Source organism: Eulemur rufifrons, chromosome 4 (assembly GCF_041146395.1).
Source record: "Eulemur rufifrons isolate Redbay chromosome 4, OSU_ERuf_1, whole genome shotgun sequence".
Lineage (NCBI taxonomy): Eukaryota > Metazoa > Chordata > Mammalia > Primates > Lemuridae > Eulemur > Eulemur rufifrons.
Window position 1 is genome coordinate 82,422,844 of NC_090986.1, and position 15,853 is coordinate 82,438,696.

The following is a 15,853-nucleotide window of genomic DNA, read 5'->3' on the forward strand; positions in this document are numbered from 1 at the left end:
TCTGTAAATTGGGTACTAAGAGCATCTACTTGCATTATCAGCATTGCAGGAGGGTTAGATGAAACCATCAAGCACAGTGCCTGACATAGCAGTTTGCCAGTTTGAGCAATGACTATACATGTCAAAGCTTCTGGTTAAGTACTATTAGTACAGGTCTCAAACACTGTTTATTTCTTCTAGAACAATCAATTGCACAGATTTATTGTCTTTCAAATCAAAAAAAATGTTAACTTAGGCATCAATAAATGACATAAAAACTTCAGTAAATTCATAGCTACCCTTATCTGTAGATGGACTTACTAGGGAGCTAATAGCACTTAAGTCCTGTGAGTGCTAGAGTTATAGAGTATTCTGCCGTGCCCAGAAAGCATCTGCACACAAGCCTAAGGAGAACACAGGAAGGACGTGAATATTCTCAAAGGGTCCTGAATCTTCAGGCATTTGTTGTGATTTCTTTCCTCATTATAAATACATATAAACTTCTGTATTTTTTCTTAGCCTCCAAACTTCTACAAGTACCAGACCTTACAAACCTAGAACCACTCCCACCCTTACGTTAGTCCCAGCATGGGCAAAATAAGGGAGACTCATGGTGGAAGGCAGGTCAATTTGTGCTAGTCCTGATGTAAGTTGTTCAGCAGCCTCAGCCTCCCACGATGCTCCTCTTCCATGCTGGGAGAGTACTTAGGATGTCCAGATAATCACTGATGGAGTCTCTAAGTCCTAAATTCTGCTAACCACAGTATCACTGTCACCCTGGATGTGCAAAAACAAAGTGGGGCTCCAGGATTTTTATATTCTCAAGGATCCCAAGGTTCACAGATACACAAAAACACTGGCACCATGAAAGGAGGAGACAAATTCCTGGGGGGGCAGCCCTGACATAGTATGATGTCAAAAACCCAATGGCTTTCTGTCAACTATTTGATCAGATCCTAATTCCTTTATTCTTATTAAACTTTACTACTTCTATTCTTCCAGCCAGGCTAGACTCCTTTATCTCACTTATGCCAATCTTTGTGTAAGGTCCTTCCCTATTCTACCCTAAAGTTTCTAACTCTAAAAAGGATTATCAGTTTTAATATTTTTTTCTGTCTACATCTATCTACATTTCCAAAGCCATGGGGTGCAGGGTGTTTCTCAAGAAAGGTTTCCTTCCTCATCTCTAGCCCAAGGTTGTCTCTGCTTTTTGATCCTGCAGCAACTTGCACACAGTGTGTCCCACAGTAACAACAGAGTATGGTGAAGGAAACACGGGATTTAAAGAGCCAACGTATATCAAGGGAAGAACAAGGCAGGGAGCCTGGCCCCAACAGATTTCAAGCGTCATAAAATAGAACAAATAAATTGTATACACATTACAAACAGTACAGGCTATATTAAGAAAAACATTGTGGTATTGCTGCACGGAAAGACAAATAGAGCAATATTACAGAATAGAAAGTTCAGAAACAACTTATGCACATATAGAACCTTAGTTTTTTACAAAGGCAGCACTCCAGATCAGTAGGGAGTATGTGGAATATTAAGTAGAAGGCTTGGGACAACTGACTAATCCCATAAAAAATGAAATTGGATCTCTTCTTCCCATCTATCCAAAATCAATTCTAGGATGGCTTAAAGACATATAAAAAACAAAATTATGAACATTTTTATAAGATCATATAGAATAGCTTTCTGATTTCAGAGTAAGAAAGGATTTTTATTATTATTTTCCTTTATAAAGGTAATCAAGTTAAAAGGAAAGGATTTCAACATGAGACACAAAACAACAAAAAAGCCCCCAAAGACAACTGATAAAATTACATTAAAATTAAAATTTTATGTTTATCCAGAAAACTCAAAGACACTGAAAAGTGAGAAATTGAGAGAAGATATTTGTAACACAAAAAACTGAGAAAGGATAAGCATTTAGGAAACAGTAAGAAATATGAATCAGAAAGCAATGAATTAATGGAAAGTGAGCAAAAGACACGGACATTCCATAAACATGGGAATTCGAATTATTAAAATAGAAGAAAAGATGTTCAACCTCATAAGTAACCAAGGAAATACATATTACAGCCACAGTGAGACAGTGGCTTTAACGTGTCTCACACCCACCAGATTAGTGAAACTTAATCTGACAACGTGATGTGTTAGCACGGACGTGGAGCAATGGGATTCTGACATACGGCTAGTGATAAACGTAAACTGTTATAAACCACTTTGAAAAACAATATGACACAGTATGACATTACCTAGAAGAAGTGATCATACACACATAATCCCAAATAATCCACCAATTCCGCTCACTGGGTATGTACCCTGATTATTAGAAAAACTTTGCCTGTATCAAGAAACAGGTAAAAGAATTTTCATGGCAGCATTTTTTGTAAGTGTAAAAATCTAGAAACAACATAAATGCCCATCAATAGTAAAATGGATAGAGATACAATCATTCATTGGAATACTATTAATTACTATTCAGATGCATCAAGGTGGATAACTCTGAAACATTTTGATGAAAAGTCACAAAAGAATATGTACATTTTGGTTCTGTTTATATAAAATATGAAAGATGGAAAACCTAAACAATTTGTTTAGTGCTACACACAGGAAATGACAACAGCAAGTTCAGGAGAGTGACTATCTCGGGGCGTCAAAGACAGAGACGTGATCAAGCGGGGGCTTGCACGCTTCCAAGGCTCTGCTGACACTGCTTCTTATCCTGGGTAATGGGTACATGGCCACTGCTTTTAATGTTTTTATTTAATACTTTTTGTGCTATATATTCTTTCACATTTGTAAAATTTTACAATAGCTTTTTTTTTTTTTTTCCGGAGACAGATTCTCACTCTGTTGCCCAGGTTGGAGGGCAGTGGTGCAATAATAGCTCACTGCAGCCTCAAACTCCTGGGCTCAAGTGATTCTCCTACCTCAGCCTCCCAAGTAGCTGGGACTACAGGTGCACATCACCACACCCAGCTAACTTTTCTCTTTTTTATAGAAACAGGGTCTTGCTATGTTACCTAGGCTGGTCTTGAACTCCTGGGCTCAAGTGATCCTCCCACCTGGGCCTCCAAAAGTGATGAGATTTTATGTGTGAGCCACTGCACCAGCCTACGATAACCTTTAAAAATTCATTTGAGCATCTACTTTTAGTCATTTTTAATGTGGTCAGCACACTGACCTTACACTGTGCTGTGGGAGTAATCCTTTGGGATCCCATCTTCATGCGATGGTTTCCAATTAGACTTCCCACTTTGTAAGAAAGGGGCCTTGGCCTTTATGTCCTTTTTCTTCAACTTTGTGTAGTTATCAAAGAGGAAGTTCAAGGTTCTAGTTGTGAGGCAACTCTAAGGGTGAACACATTTTTGGGCACATGCTTATCTCCCAGTGTGTAATTTCACTTTGTTTTGGAGCTTGGTACACTTTTTACTTTCATGCTAGCTCAGTAAATGTTAACTAAAAAAAAAGAAAATGGGCATTTTATCTGACTTACTTGGGGTGTTATTCAATCGACTATAATAATGGAAAATAGAAATTCCAAATTCCTTTCTTCTTATATTGAGAATAGTGCTCACATAATTATCAATAATTGAAAGAAACCTCATTAAATGATTTTTATGTGCTAGGAATTATTAAAAGCACTTTGCATACATTGTGTGAAATCATTTAATCCTAACAACTCTGTGAAAATGAAGTTCAAAAGGTTAATTACTTGCCCAAGGTATTTTAATTCATCTTCATCTTACTAGAGAACTGGGAGCTGCTAGATCTACTTTTACAGACTAAATCTACAGAACATAGAAGATCTTACCTGATAGTTTAGGTACTACAAATATAGTTCCATCATCACCAACGCAGCTGACTACTGCCTCAAATACTTGCATGTTAGGAATAGCTGGTGGTTTATAGCATCCAGTGGTTCTTGGTTCTAGAATTTTCTCCTTAAATTCAGACACCTTGTGGTCACTGATTATATCAGCAGCTTTTTTGTCAGGGTCAAAGTCGATTTTAACACACTTAGTAACCACCGAACCTTCTTGTTCCCGGGGGACTTCGGGAGACTTCTCAGATAATAAATGGCTGTTATCTAATTTATTAATTCTGTAACATCCAAAAAAGAAAATATCTAAACACGAGCAAATATAAAATTCTGGGGAAAACAATATAAAAAGATCCTTCAAATATACTTGAAATTTAAAGAAAATATTTGCTTTAGTCTAGGATATACTAGTTTAATATGTTACATGAAAATCAGCATAAGTTATAATGAAAATTAGTTTAAATTATGAGACTGATGAGAAGAAGCAACATAATTTTACTTAAATATTTTAAATTATTATCTCATATTTACATGTTATTCTCCTTTAAAATTTAATAAGTATATCCAAAATATTGTACAATGAATTAGATTTATTGGAAAAACAACACCTTCAAGTTGATTCTAATTTAATCCACAGAACATATACCTGGCAAGTTATTAACATTCATAAAATAAAGAAAATGAGTCTCTTAAAAAACAGTAAGGTACTTTTCAGATATTAGGTATTAGTGGTAATATATCGTATTTACTCAATTTTTCTACTTCATGTTAATTCCCTTCCAATTCAAAAACAGCATGCCTACTGTGCAAAAAATAAAATCCTAGAAGGAAATATTAACACTGGTAATGTTTTAGCTGAATTATGACAGGTTTTTGTTTCTTATAATTTCCTGTACTTTCAAAAGGAAGCAAGCATTAATGAAACAAGTTATATAATTCCTCAACTAACCGCAAGCCCCCATCTTCCCACCCTCACCCCCGCCTTAAGATAGCTAGCAGTTTTAGTGTCATAAGAGCAGTAAAGAACATCACAATTGCTGGCAGAAAATGTCACTAGTATTAACTTGCCTGGCATTTTCCACTTAAACATTTCTTTTATCAAGGGAACTGCTTTATCCTAAAGGCAACGAACCCAAAAGAGACAGGTGTGAGAGCAGAGATGTGGCACCCAGGCACTCCGACGCCCAGGCAACTCAGGCAGCACCTACCATACCTAGCCAACTACTTCATGTCCCACTTTATTTCTGATTTCTCATTCTCTGTTCATTTCATCAAGACTGAAGGCCTGGTCTAAATAAGGTAAGATATAATTTAAGACAACCATATCTAAGGAGACCTGAACACATATGGTAGAAAGTGGTTACCTGGGACATGTGTTTGCAATTCCAGATACCTCTATGTCTCTAGAAGGGCCACAGCAGTAGCCTGATCCTGTCCCCTGAATGAGAGGTGCTTAAACTCCAAACTTAGTACCTTAAAGGATCTTCAAATATAAATATTGCTCAATTACTTTTTCTGCTACTCGTTCCTATTTCATAAAAATACATTTTAGTATATAACCTACTGGAATTTCTAAAATGAAGCTTAAACATTTCTGCCTTTGACACCCAGTATACAATTCTCTTTTTCTTTGGTTTAAGTGTAAATGTCAAGGAAAGGGGAAATTATAAAAGCAAATATGTCAGTATGGGGTTTAAGTGTGCAAGAGCTGATAGGCCCGAATAAAGCAATGAGCAATTCTAAGGGAATCTGTCGGGGTTAGTTTATAACTCTTTAAGAGCAAATGATACAATTCAGGTTCGAAGGCACACATATAAGAAGATTTGCACAGGTAAATAAGAAGTAACCATTGCAAACTGATATCAAAAAAATTTTTTAAAAGTCTGTACCTCCTTTCTCTCAAAGCCAAACCCTTTCTAATCAAATATTTAGAAACATCAACACGCTCTCCTTTTTCATCTCTGCAGAAAATTTTCACAGGTAGTGGCCATGTTGTGTTGTTTTCCTGTAGTAATTTAAGAGCAGAGTAAATATGAGACACAAAAGTGAAATCTTCTTCATAAACAATGTACATTTCATGGGCACTTTATATTTCTCAAAGCAAGAAAAAAAATTTCGTCAGTCATTTTGATATCTAAATACATCAGAGAGAAAATAGCATGGAAGAAAGTCAATGGAGACATAGCTGGTTTTGTGAAGTGTATCAGGAAACCTCTCTGTCAAGGTGAAGCTTCCCCCAAAAAGAAAAAAATTTTAAACTGGGCTGGGAGGAGCACACACCATCAGTTAACAAGTTTCTGTATTCCCCTAAACTCTTAGCAAATTAGAGAATCAAAATATATTTTCCAAGGTATACCTTTTTTCCCTACAAAAAGCAAAAGAACTGCAAAATATATATTCTACTTGATATGGAAGAAATTATAAAAAGGGAGAAAGTCTCTATGGAAAGAAAAAAGTAACATAAAAATGAGTTATATAAGAAAATTCTAATCATTAATGCAATAAAACATATTTAAATTAGAAAAAAGTAAAGGAAGCAAAGTATTTTTAAGTGTTCTGAAAAGATATATGCCTCTTCTCAAATCCATACTCTCACACAATTTTATGATATACAGTTAATATTATTTCACTAAAAACCTAACTTTCCAGTTTAGCAAAAGAATGGCTTTCAGAAGACACTTTATCATACGTGTTACATTTTTAACATGCAAATTATCAACTCAAGAACATCACTTTGACTCATTCACACAATCATTTGTGATACACCTATTATCGAACAGGCATTATACCTTGAAACAAAACCAAAGTTTGCAACAAAATCCAAATAGTTTGCTGTTATTTCCTCAACTAGAAAGAAAATAAATGGAATTTGTGGAAACATCAATAAAATCATCAGTAATATCTGTTGTAACTTGTTACCCCTGTATCTGCCTGTAAGATCATTGTTGCTACAGCTCCAGTCAGGTACAATGAAAGACAGTCACAAGCTGTCGCTGTCCACTTGTCACTCCCACCAGTTGGTCTAAAACAAAAAACAATGACAACTTGTTTTTTAATAGCATAGGACACTAAAATATATAAGAAACACTAAATACACACACACTCATTGTTTAAAGCACCTAAATACATAGTGAGAAATCAACTTAAACATGGATCCATGTTATTTTCACAATTTTCTTCCCCACTCTCAGTCTTTCTTGATCCCTCTATTATACTTAGGGCCCATATTACAGGCTAATTTATTTATGTATATCTATTCTTCAGCTACACTGAGGACCCCTAAAGAGTACGTATGTTTTAAGCACTTTTTTTAGTCATTATGTACATTCCATATGTCAACTAGACTATAAACTCAGAGAGCAGGGATGATATTTATGTCCATAATCATATTCCCTAATGCCTAGTATAGTGCCTGGCACATAGAAGGTACTCCAGAAATATTTAATGGAAAGGAAAAAAAGTCCCTTTGCAATGATGATTCCACTGCCCATTTCTAGAAGTTTTACTGGAATTCAAATCTAATTTGAATCACTATCCATAAAAATCAGCCTCAATAGTTTACAGAAATTTTACTTAATTGTTGTTCATTGTTGATGTAATTGTTGATTCAATAAAATTATTTAAATTGTTTGATAGATATGGTCATGCAATTTTAAATGAGTATAAAAATTCACAGACCAGCACCTAATTCTTTGGCAAACACTGAATGGCAGACAGTAATGCATAGTAGAAAAATGCTCAATAAATGTTTGACAGGTCAATAAAAAGTGACATGTCCAAGGTCAGGTGTGGTGCTCATGACTGTAATCCTAACATTCTGGGAGGCTGAAGCGGGAGGACTGCTTGAGGTCAGGAGTTTGAGACCAGCCTGAGCAAGAGACCCCATCTCTATTAAAAATAGAAAAAATTAGCCAGGCATGGTGGCACATGCCTGTCATCCCAGCTACTTAGGAGGCTGAGGCAGGAAGATTGCTTGAGCCCAGGAGTTTGAGGTTGCTGTGAGCTAGGATGATGCCCCTGCACTCTCGCCTGGATGACAGAGTGAGACTTTGTCTCAAAGAACAAACAAAAACAATTAAAAAAGTGATACATCCAACTTCATCATCCATGATAATCGGCAGAATTGAAACTGAGTGACTTCAGACGTTTCTAAGCATCAAATCTACCCCCAAAGAATAAAGAACTAGTACCAGAGAAGAGATTACAGGGAACATAACAGGCTCTAAAGGCTCTCTAAACCTGGTTTCTAGATCCAGTTTCTTTGAGCTGACCCATTAACTCAACAAATAACTAATCTGGTCAGGTTTTTTTTTTTTTTTTCTTCTTTTTCTTAAGTGACAGGGTCTCACTGTGTTGCCCAGGCTGGCTTTGAACTCTGGGGCTCAAGCAATCCTCCTGCCTCAGCCTCCTGAGTCACTGGGATTACAGGCACACACCGTCACACCCAGCTTAATCTGATTGATCTTTTCAAGTTAAATGTTTTATATGAGTGAACTAACCAAATCAACGGGGCACACAGCTTGATCAAATAGGATTTGGTAAATGTGTTACACTATTATCAAGCCCAGAGAAATTTCTTATGAGCTAAGGAAATTTAAATTACTAGTAACTCTTAGAATTGGTTATGGTTTAATTTATTGTGATGGTATACAAATAAAAATCAGTGTAACATTAAGGTTATCCTGTGACTTATTATGGATATACATATTATAAATTTTGTGGATATCTGTAGGTATTCACATTTAAAAAATGGATGGATACAGAATATCAGTTGGGAGAGATGAAAAAGTTCTAGAGATGAATGGCAGTACAAGCTGCACAACAATGTGAATGTTCTTAATGTCATAGAACTATACACTTAAAAATGCAAATTTTATGTAATGTCTATCACAATAAAAACAATCTATGGACAAGGATTTCTTAGAACGGCAGTAAAACAAAGCAGTTAGAGCTCCAGTTCTGGATTCAGACCTTGTTTATAATCCTACCTCAACAGTCAGCAGATGTTTTATCCTAGATAATAAAATACTTAACCTCTCAAAGATTCAATTTCCTTATCTGTAAATAATATCTACACCTTAAAGGTGTTTTGTGAGGATTAAGTGAAATAGTGCCTGTAAGGTAATCAATACAGGGTCTAGAAGTGCAGAGGGTTAGCTATTACTACTAGACTCTTAAAATGATGGTATTCCATTCCAGTGCATAAGACATAATTCAAGGTGTGCATCAGAAACACATTCTCTACAATATTAGGTACAATTAAGGCATTGATAGAATTCTGTTCAATTATTCTGATTGAACCATTTAAGGTGAAAGTGAAAACTAGGATAGGATTTTTTATATAGTACGGGCCTGGAATTTCCATTCCGGGGCACTGAAAGGATTTATAGATATGGTCACACCATCACTATCAGTGATCATGAGAGGTGCCCACAAGACTGGAGAAACGGTCCGTGCGAACAGGTAGAAACTACCACTGATGAACTCTTCAAGAACATTCAAGTCCATGAGCAGTGAGAACAGAAAGGGCTGCCACTAAGAACAAGGTAACCTATGAAAACCTCACTTGAAAAAAAATCAGGTTTCAATCACAAATAAAACCAATGTTAGATTTATAGATAACTTTGGGCAAGGTACTTAACTTCTCAGTATCATTTTCTTCAACTGTGATATGGGGATAATTAATAGGCCTATGTCAGTACTGTTGTGAGAACTAAATGAACACATGTAAAGCACGTCATACGATGTCTGCCCTGGTAGACAACAAACATTAGGTATACTGTACAGTCCATCTGGAATTCTCTCAGGAGATTCTCGGGCGTAAGATAAAAATGAGCTAGATAAACCAGTATGGTTTATTTCTTTACTAAAGTTTTTATAGTAATGTTGAAAGGGTCTTTTGGATCTTTTGGCTTTATTTATAAACAGATTTTTAATATTCCTATTTATATCCATATCTGAAAAATCCACACACACATATATATGTAAATTCATGTATATATCTTTTAAGCCAAATAACATGTAGTTTGCTGCCTTCAAATTAGGGAGCAAATTTGAGACAATCCACAACCACAAAGTGCCCTGAATGATAACTATGGCAGCACATCAAAGGAATAGGAAATGGTCTACTGGTAGGTTTGAATAATGATAGAGCTGCTGCTTCCCAATATGCAAAATATTATCTCGTACTCTATGGTGAATAGCAGCTAAGATTTATTTAACAAAAGTTAATGACTGTTTTGAACCTCTGGAAGGAAGGCCAATTAGTTTTGAAAATATTGTTACCTCAGTGACTATATATTCAGATTTTTGTCAATAAAAGTCAGAGATTCAAATTTTTATGAAATCTATTTTTTAAAAATGTTAATATTTCAAATTAAAAAAATTCTGCAGGCCAAGTATATAATACATGTTAATTGGACGTGGCCAATAAACTGTAGACTACTACCTCTGATAGAGGGATGCTTCCAAATTTACAGATAACATTAGATAGGACAGCTCTAGACATTGAATAACAAAAATATTTGAATTTCAAAACCCATTAAATGAAATTTGACAGGAATAAATATAAAATTCCATGTTTAGGTAAAAAATTAATTATTTAGGTGTATAAAAAGATACAGTTTCATAACAGCTTCAAGGAAAAAGGAGCAAGTGCCACCACTCTATGGAAGCCCTTCTAAACAGAAAGGCATGGTAAGGACCATCATGCCTGTCCTGCTCCTGCAGCTCAGGGGCTGGAGCTTTGGATGAAAACCCTGATCTGTTTCAGGTCATGTTAACTTCTTGGGAGCACATGGGGAGTGATAATTCTGGTATGGTCAATGAATGGGTAGACTGACATGCCTGGGGCCTTTTACAGAACCATCCTTTAGCAAAACTGAAACTTGAAAAGAGTTACAGCTTCTGACTAGTACTCACAGCTCATCGTGAGTTCAATGAACACTGCTTTAGAAAGCCAGTCCAACCCAAATCAGTACCCCCAGAATGCAAATCAATACAGGTTGCATTAACCAAAGTGTAAATTAACAGAATCACATTCATAGTTTTAGTGAGCTCTCAGGATATACCTGAAATATCTCTTCCAACTTAAATTAGAAAACATTTAGAGAAGGCAAGCAGGAGAATCTAGAAATCATGCTATTTTAGTACTACCTGAGAAAAACAGAAGATAGTCTGGAAGAATAAAAGTCTCAGTGCAACATGATATCTACGTTTCAATAGCTGCTGATCAGAGGAGTCAAGAGGTTTGTTCTACAGGCAAAATTAGGATGTGTGGAAGGCAGAGGGAGGCCCGTTTTAATGCAATGTAAGGAAAGCTTAGCAACTATGATTACCTAATGAAGAAACAAGCTCGCTTGAGAATCATGCTCCATAGCACTGGAAGTTTTCAAGCAGGTCTTAAATGTCCACTTATTAGGGGTATGTAAAAGAACTTACTACTGTGATGCTTCTAAGCTCTTTGGATTCCAAGTCTAAGATTCTGTAATTCTTTTTACAAAGACACTGGCTTTACTGCTACGGATTTAACAATGAAGGAAAAGTCCCCTAGAAGCAGGAATTTGCCACTTCTATATTTTTTAAAAAGAAATCTTAATATATACCCATGGTAAATACTTTCTTGGCAGGCTGGGTGTTGCGGCTCACGACTATAATCCTAGCACTGTGGTCTAGCACAGGCAACAGAGTGAGACCCTGTCTCAAAAAAAAAAAAAAAACTTTCTTGGCTTCTTTCCAGGCTCAGAAAACCAGAAAATGAAGATCAACACTGAGATCTATGAAGAGTTCTATTTGGGTTTTAACAAAACAGTAACATTTTCCTCCTAAATAGTCTATTTAAAACAAGGCTTTCCTATGTTCCTTTAAGTTGTATCTTATTTACTGATTTTTCTTAATAGTTGATGATTTGTGATTATCTGAAGCCAGTCCCAGATATCACATCATTTCATTTATAAGGATTTTAGTTTGCATTTCCAAAAGATAAGTCTTTCTAAATAAAAATAACCATGGTACTAAAAAATTCCTTAATATAAGCTCTTCAGATGGTAATTGCATTTTCCTGATATTTTCAAAAACAGTTTACACTGGTAAGCAAAGTCCACACATTGTGAACAGATGATAAATGTCTTGCAATTTTCCGCTGAAGAAAACGAATATTTGTTCTGCAGTTTCTAAGGTATGGATTTAGCCGATTGCATTCCCATGCTGTTGAACACATTCCTTTGCCCTTATATTTCCTTTAAATTCAGGTAGGTTGAGTCTTGATTGGATTCAGGTTTGCATTTTCTTTTTCAGCAACACTGTTTAAAGGTGATGCTGTGTACTTCCATCAGGAAATACACGTCTGCTTCTCTCTCTTTTTGTGGTGTTTGCAGCCACTGACAGTCATTGTCTAGATCTTTTAGTTTATTTGGGGTTGTAAAATGGTGGTATTTTAATGATATCACTTTCCCTCGGTGTGTTAGTTGGAATATTTATAAAGAACAACTTTGTCTTATCAACTACTTGATTGTCCTCAACAGTTTATACTGGAAAAGCAAGATAAATGCTCATTTCCTTTATTTAGCAGTTTTCAGAATAATGAGGTGGTTCCCTCTAAAATGTGACCAATGAGTTTTTAATCACTATGAACTTATGGATCTAAACATATCAAATGCTTTTAATACATTACAATTATCCTCTTGGTGCTCAAATGTCCCATCTTGGTCAGTGGAAGTTTATTCAGGGTGGCTACTGAGTCCTTTTGTCATAACCCCAATAATTTTTTATAGCTTTCTTGATTTTTACCATGACAAGATACTCTAGACGTTCATATAAATACATTTCCTTTCCAAGATCTGGAATCAGACATTTTCCCAAGGAGTACTAGTTTCTTGTAGTCAGAAACAGTATTTAGAGACTACAGTTTATACAACAGAATAGCTGATTGCTACTGAGTCATTCATGTTATGAGGCTAAAAAACATGTATTTTTTACAATTAAAATGCCTCATAAATTAGTACTGATATTTCTAATTCAAAATGAGGACTACAGGGTAAATTAACCTTATTTTACATCTTTATCATCTATCAACCATACCAGTTCTTAATAGTAGGTACATAATTACTATTTTTTGTCTTTTTCAAATTTACTTACTGCACAAGGGTGTGAACATATAATTACTATTTTGATTTAACCCATAATATACACATAATAGCTTCAGAATAACAATACCAACACTACAACCAACTTTGGGATTATGGAAAACAGCCGATGATTGGTGGGGAGGGTGAGGGGGAGCAGGTGGGTTTCTGGTTTTGTCCTTAGGATATAAGCCGAGCAAGGACCTACAGCCAATTTATTGTGCTTTAAAGTCACCTGAAGAAGTTTCTCTCTGAGAGGCCGTGCCTCCACTATACACAGTTAATTTCGTTTTTCTTACCATTTTTACTGATTTGTTTACATAAAATATTTACACAGTTCCAAAGTTAAATCAATATAGTAACCTCTCTTTTCCCTAATAATCTTATTGGAAGTACTCTTATTCCAGGTTAATACCAAAAAGATAAACAGTGAGCTTATTCAACTTTTAATATACACCTCATTCTCCACCGTGTTTTTGAAATTGTGCTATATCTACTTTGTATACTGTACTGCTTCCCTAATAATGATCATTTACTTTTAATGTTATAGGTAAAATAAACAATGTTAATCACCAGTACTTAGGTCAAGAATCTCTCACGTCTTCTTGGTTATCTGAAGCCTGCTCTTTAAAAAATTCCTCAGGAAGGTTCCCAGAAACAACATTCCGTGAGTTCTTGAACGGTCTTACCAGTTTGTGGTCTTTATACCTGAAGGTCACTTTAGCTGAATATAAAATCCAGAGCTTTCCATTTTCTTCTTGAGTATTTTAAGTATTATATGTCACTCCACTACCTTCTGGCATAAAGCACTGGGGATGACATTGTGATTTTCTCTTATGAACCATTAATTTTACTAAATTCTCTCAGTGTTGGCTGTTCTGAATTTATTTCCCTAAATATCCAGTGTGCCCTTTCAACATATAGCTTTAAATAGTGTTTAATTTACCTCCTTGAATGGCAGTTTTTATATTTGTTTTGCTTCGCTGCTTTTAGTTTTCTTCTTTGGGATGCCTACCATACTTACATTGGGTCTTTTGGGATCTATTTTAGATATCTTTAGTTTTCTTTTGAATCCTTCAGATTTTTGTTCTTTAATTTTAAAAACTGTCCTCCCTTCTATCTTTTATTTCTCGAGGCTTTAACCATTGTGTTTATTTGCTTTTGTATTTTTTCTAGTTTAGTCTACATTTCTGATTTCATTTCTAATTCTTTCCTGAGTTCTGTCACCTTTTTCCAAATCTTCCTTTTTCTAATCACCTTATTTCTGAGTTTTTCTAATTCTGCTTTACGTTGTTCTTTCATAGCATCTTCATTTTCTAAATTTCTTCCAGTTCATTCTGGAATCTTAGATTACTGTCGTGTGGGCGTGTCCCTGGCTGATTCCATTGCCTCCAGGGATCTTATTCGGCCCCTTACTCTCTCTTTCTCATAGTAACTTGTATGGGAGTTGACTGAATCCTTTCTTTTGGTCATGTTTGTTTAAGTGAAATAAAATTTCCTATGCTTTTAGGAGGGGGAGGTAGGTCACAATTGCTTTTGCAGCTTTTTTGTTTTGTACTTTATTATGTAGTACTGATGGGACCTTCTTATTTTAACTTTTTAAAATTTATTTTTCATTATTATGGGTATATAATAGTTGTACATCTTTATAGGGTACATTGTGATGTTTTGGTACAGGCATATACAATGTGTATTAATCAGGGTAACTGGAGTCTCCATTGCCTCAGGCATTTAACATCTGTGTTTGGAACATTCCTATTCCAGTTTGTAGTTATTTTAAAGTATACCCTAACTTATTGTTATTACAGTCACTTCGTTGTGCTATCAAATACTGTTCACTCTACCCATCTAGCTATATTTTTGCACCCATTGACCAGCCCCACTTTATCCCCGCCTTCCCTGCTGCCCTTCTAATTTCTTAATGCCACTAAACTGATGTGCTCCAAATTTTTATCTTCCCCTCTTTTTTTTTTTTTTGAGACAGAGTCTCACTCTGTTGTGCTCACAGCAACCTCAAATTCCTGGGCTCAAGCGATCCTACTGCCTTAGCCTCCTGAGTAGCTGGGACTACAGGCAAGCGCCACCATTGCCCGGCTAATTTTTCTATATATATATATATATATATATATACACACACACACACACACACACACACACACACACACACACATATATATAATTTTTTTTTTTTTTAGCTGTCCATATAATTTCTTTCTATTTTTAGTAGAGACAGGGTCTCGCTCTTGCTCAGGCTGGTCTCAAACTCCTGAGCTCAAACAATCCACCTGCCTTGGCCTCCCAGAGTGCTAGGATTACAGGCGAGAGCCACTGCGCCCAGCCTCCCTTCTTCTTAAAACCCTAAATTAACTAGAATTTAGGAAAATTTCAGAACACCTTAGCAAAATTAAAACTGACAAAAATCCCATCTAAAAATATTTAAAATACTATTCAATAATGAGAAATTTACTCAGTTTAAAAACTACCTTATATCAACAAGAGAGCATTCCAAAGATAATCTTCCCATTGTCTTTAGATTTTCTTGAAGTTCTCTTAAACAGTTAATATTCACTACTAGTTGAACACCCACGTCATACAGCAAGACCTAAGAAAACAATAACTTTAAGTCTGTGAAAGACAACACTTCAAAATATTTTTTTACAAACTGAAAACATAATAAAAATTGGATTAAGTAACTCCAGGAAAAACAAAATGCATTCACTTTCACGACTATATTTTTAACTCTGCAATTTACCTCTACCAATGTGTCTGTAACGATTCTGATGATCTGGCCTCTTCGCCACTGATTCTTATCTGGGATCCTAACAGCACAGTGCATATCATTTTCCCATTTAACAGGTTCCCATTTTGAGTTTTCATAAGTAGCTATCATCTTTTCTTCTAAACTATATAAAGATAAAAA

General features: G+C 35.5%; 1 protein-coding gene across 2 annotated transcripts in view; it reads right to left on the bottom strand.

The window, feature by feature from the left end:
- RNF17 (ring finger protein 17) overlaps positions 1-15,853 on the bottom strand; it is a 101,468-nt gene that overhangs the window by 24,810 nt on the left and 60,805 nt on the right. The window contains exons 21-25 of one of the 2 annotated variants that reach the window (XM_069467469.1): positions 15,686-15,836; positions 15,417-15,535; positions 6,743-6,833; positions 5,701-5,816; positions 3,803-4,092 (exon numbers count right to left, since the gene is read on the bottom strand). In XM_069467469.1, the coding sequence (XP_069323570.1) occupies positions 3,803-4,092; positions 5,701-5,816; positions 6,743-6,833; positions 15,417-15,535; positions 15,686-15,836 (767 nt within the window). Of the gene's footprint in view, positions 1-3,802; positions 4,093-5,700; positions 5,817-6,730; positions 6,834-15,416; positions 15,536-15,685; positions 15,837-15,853 lie in introns of both variants that reach the window. The other variant, XM_069467468.1, reaches the window with a different exon arrangement.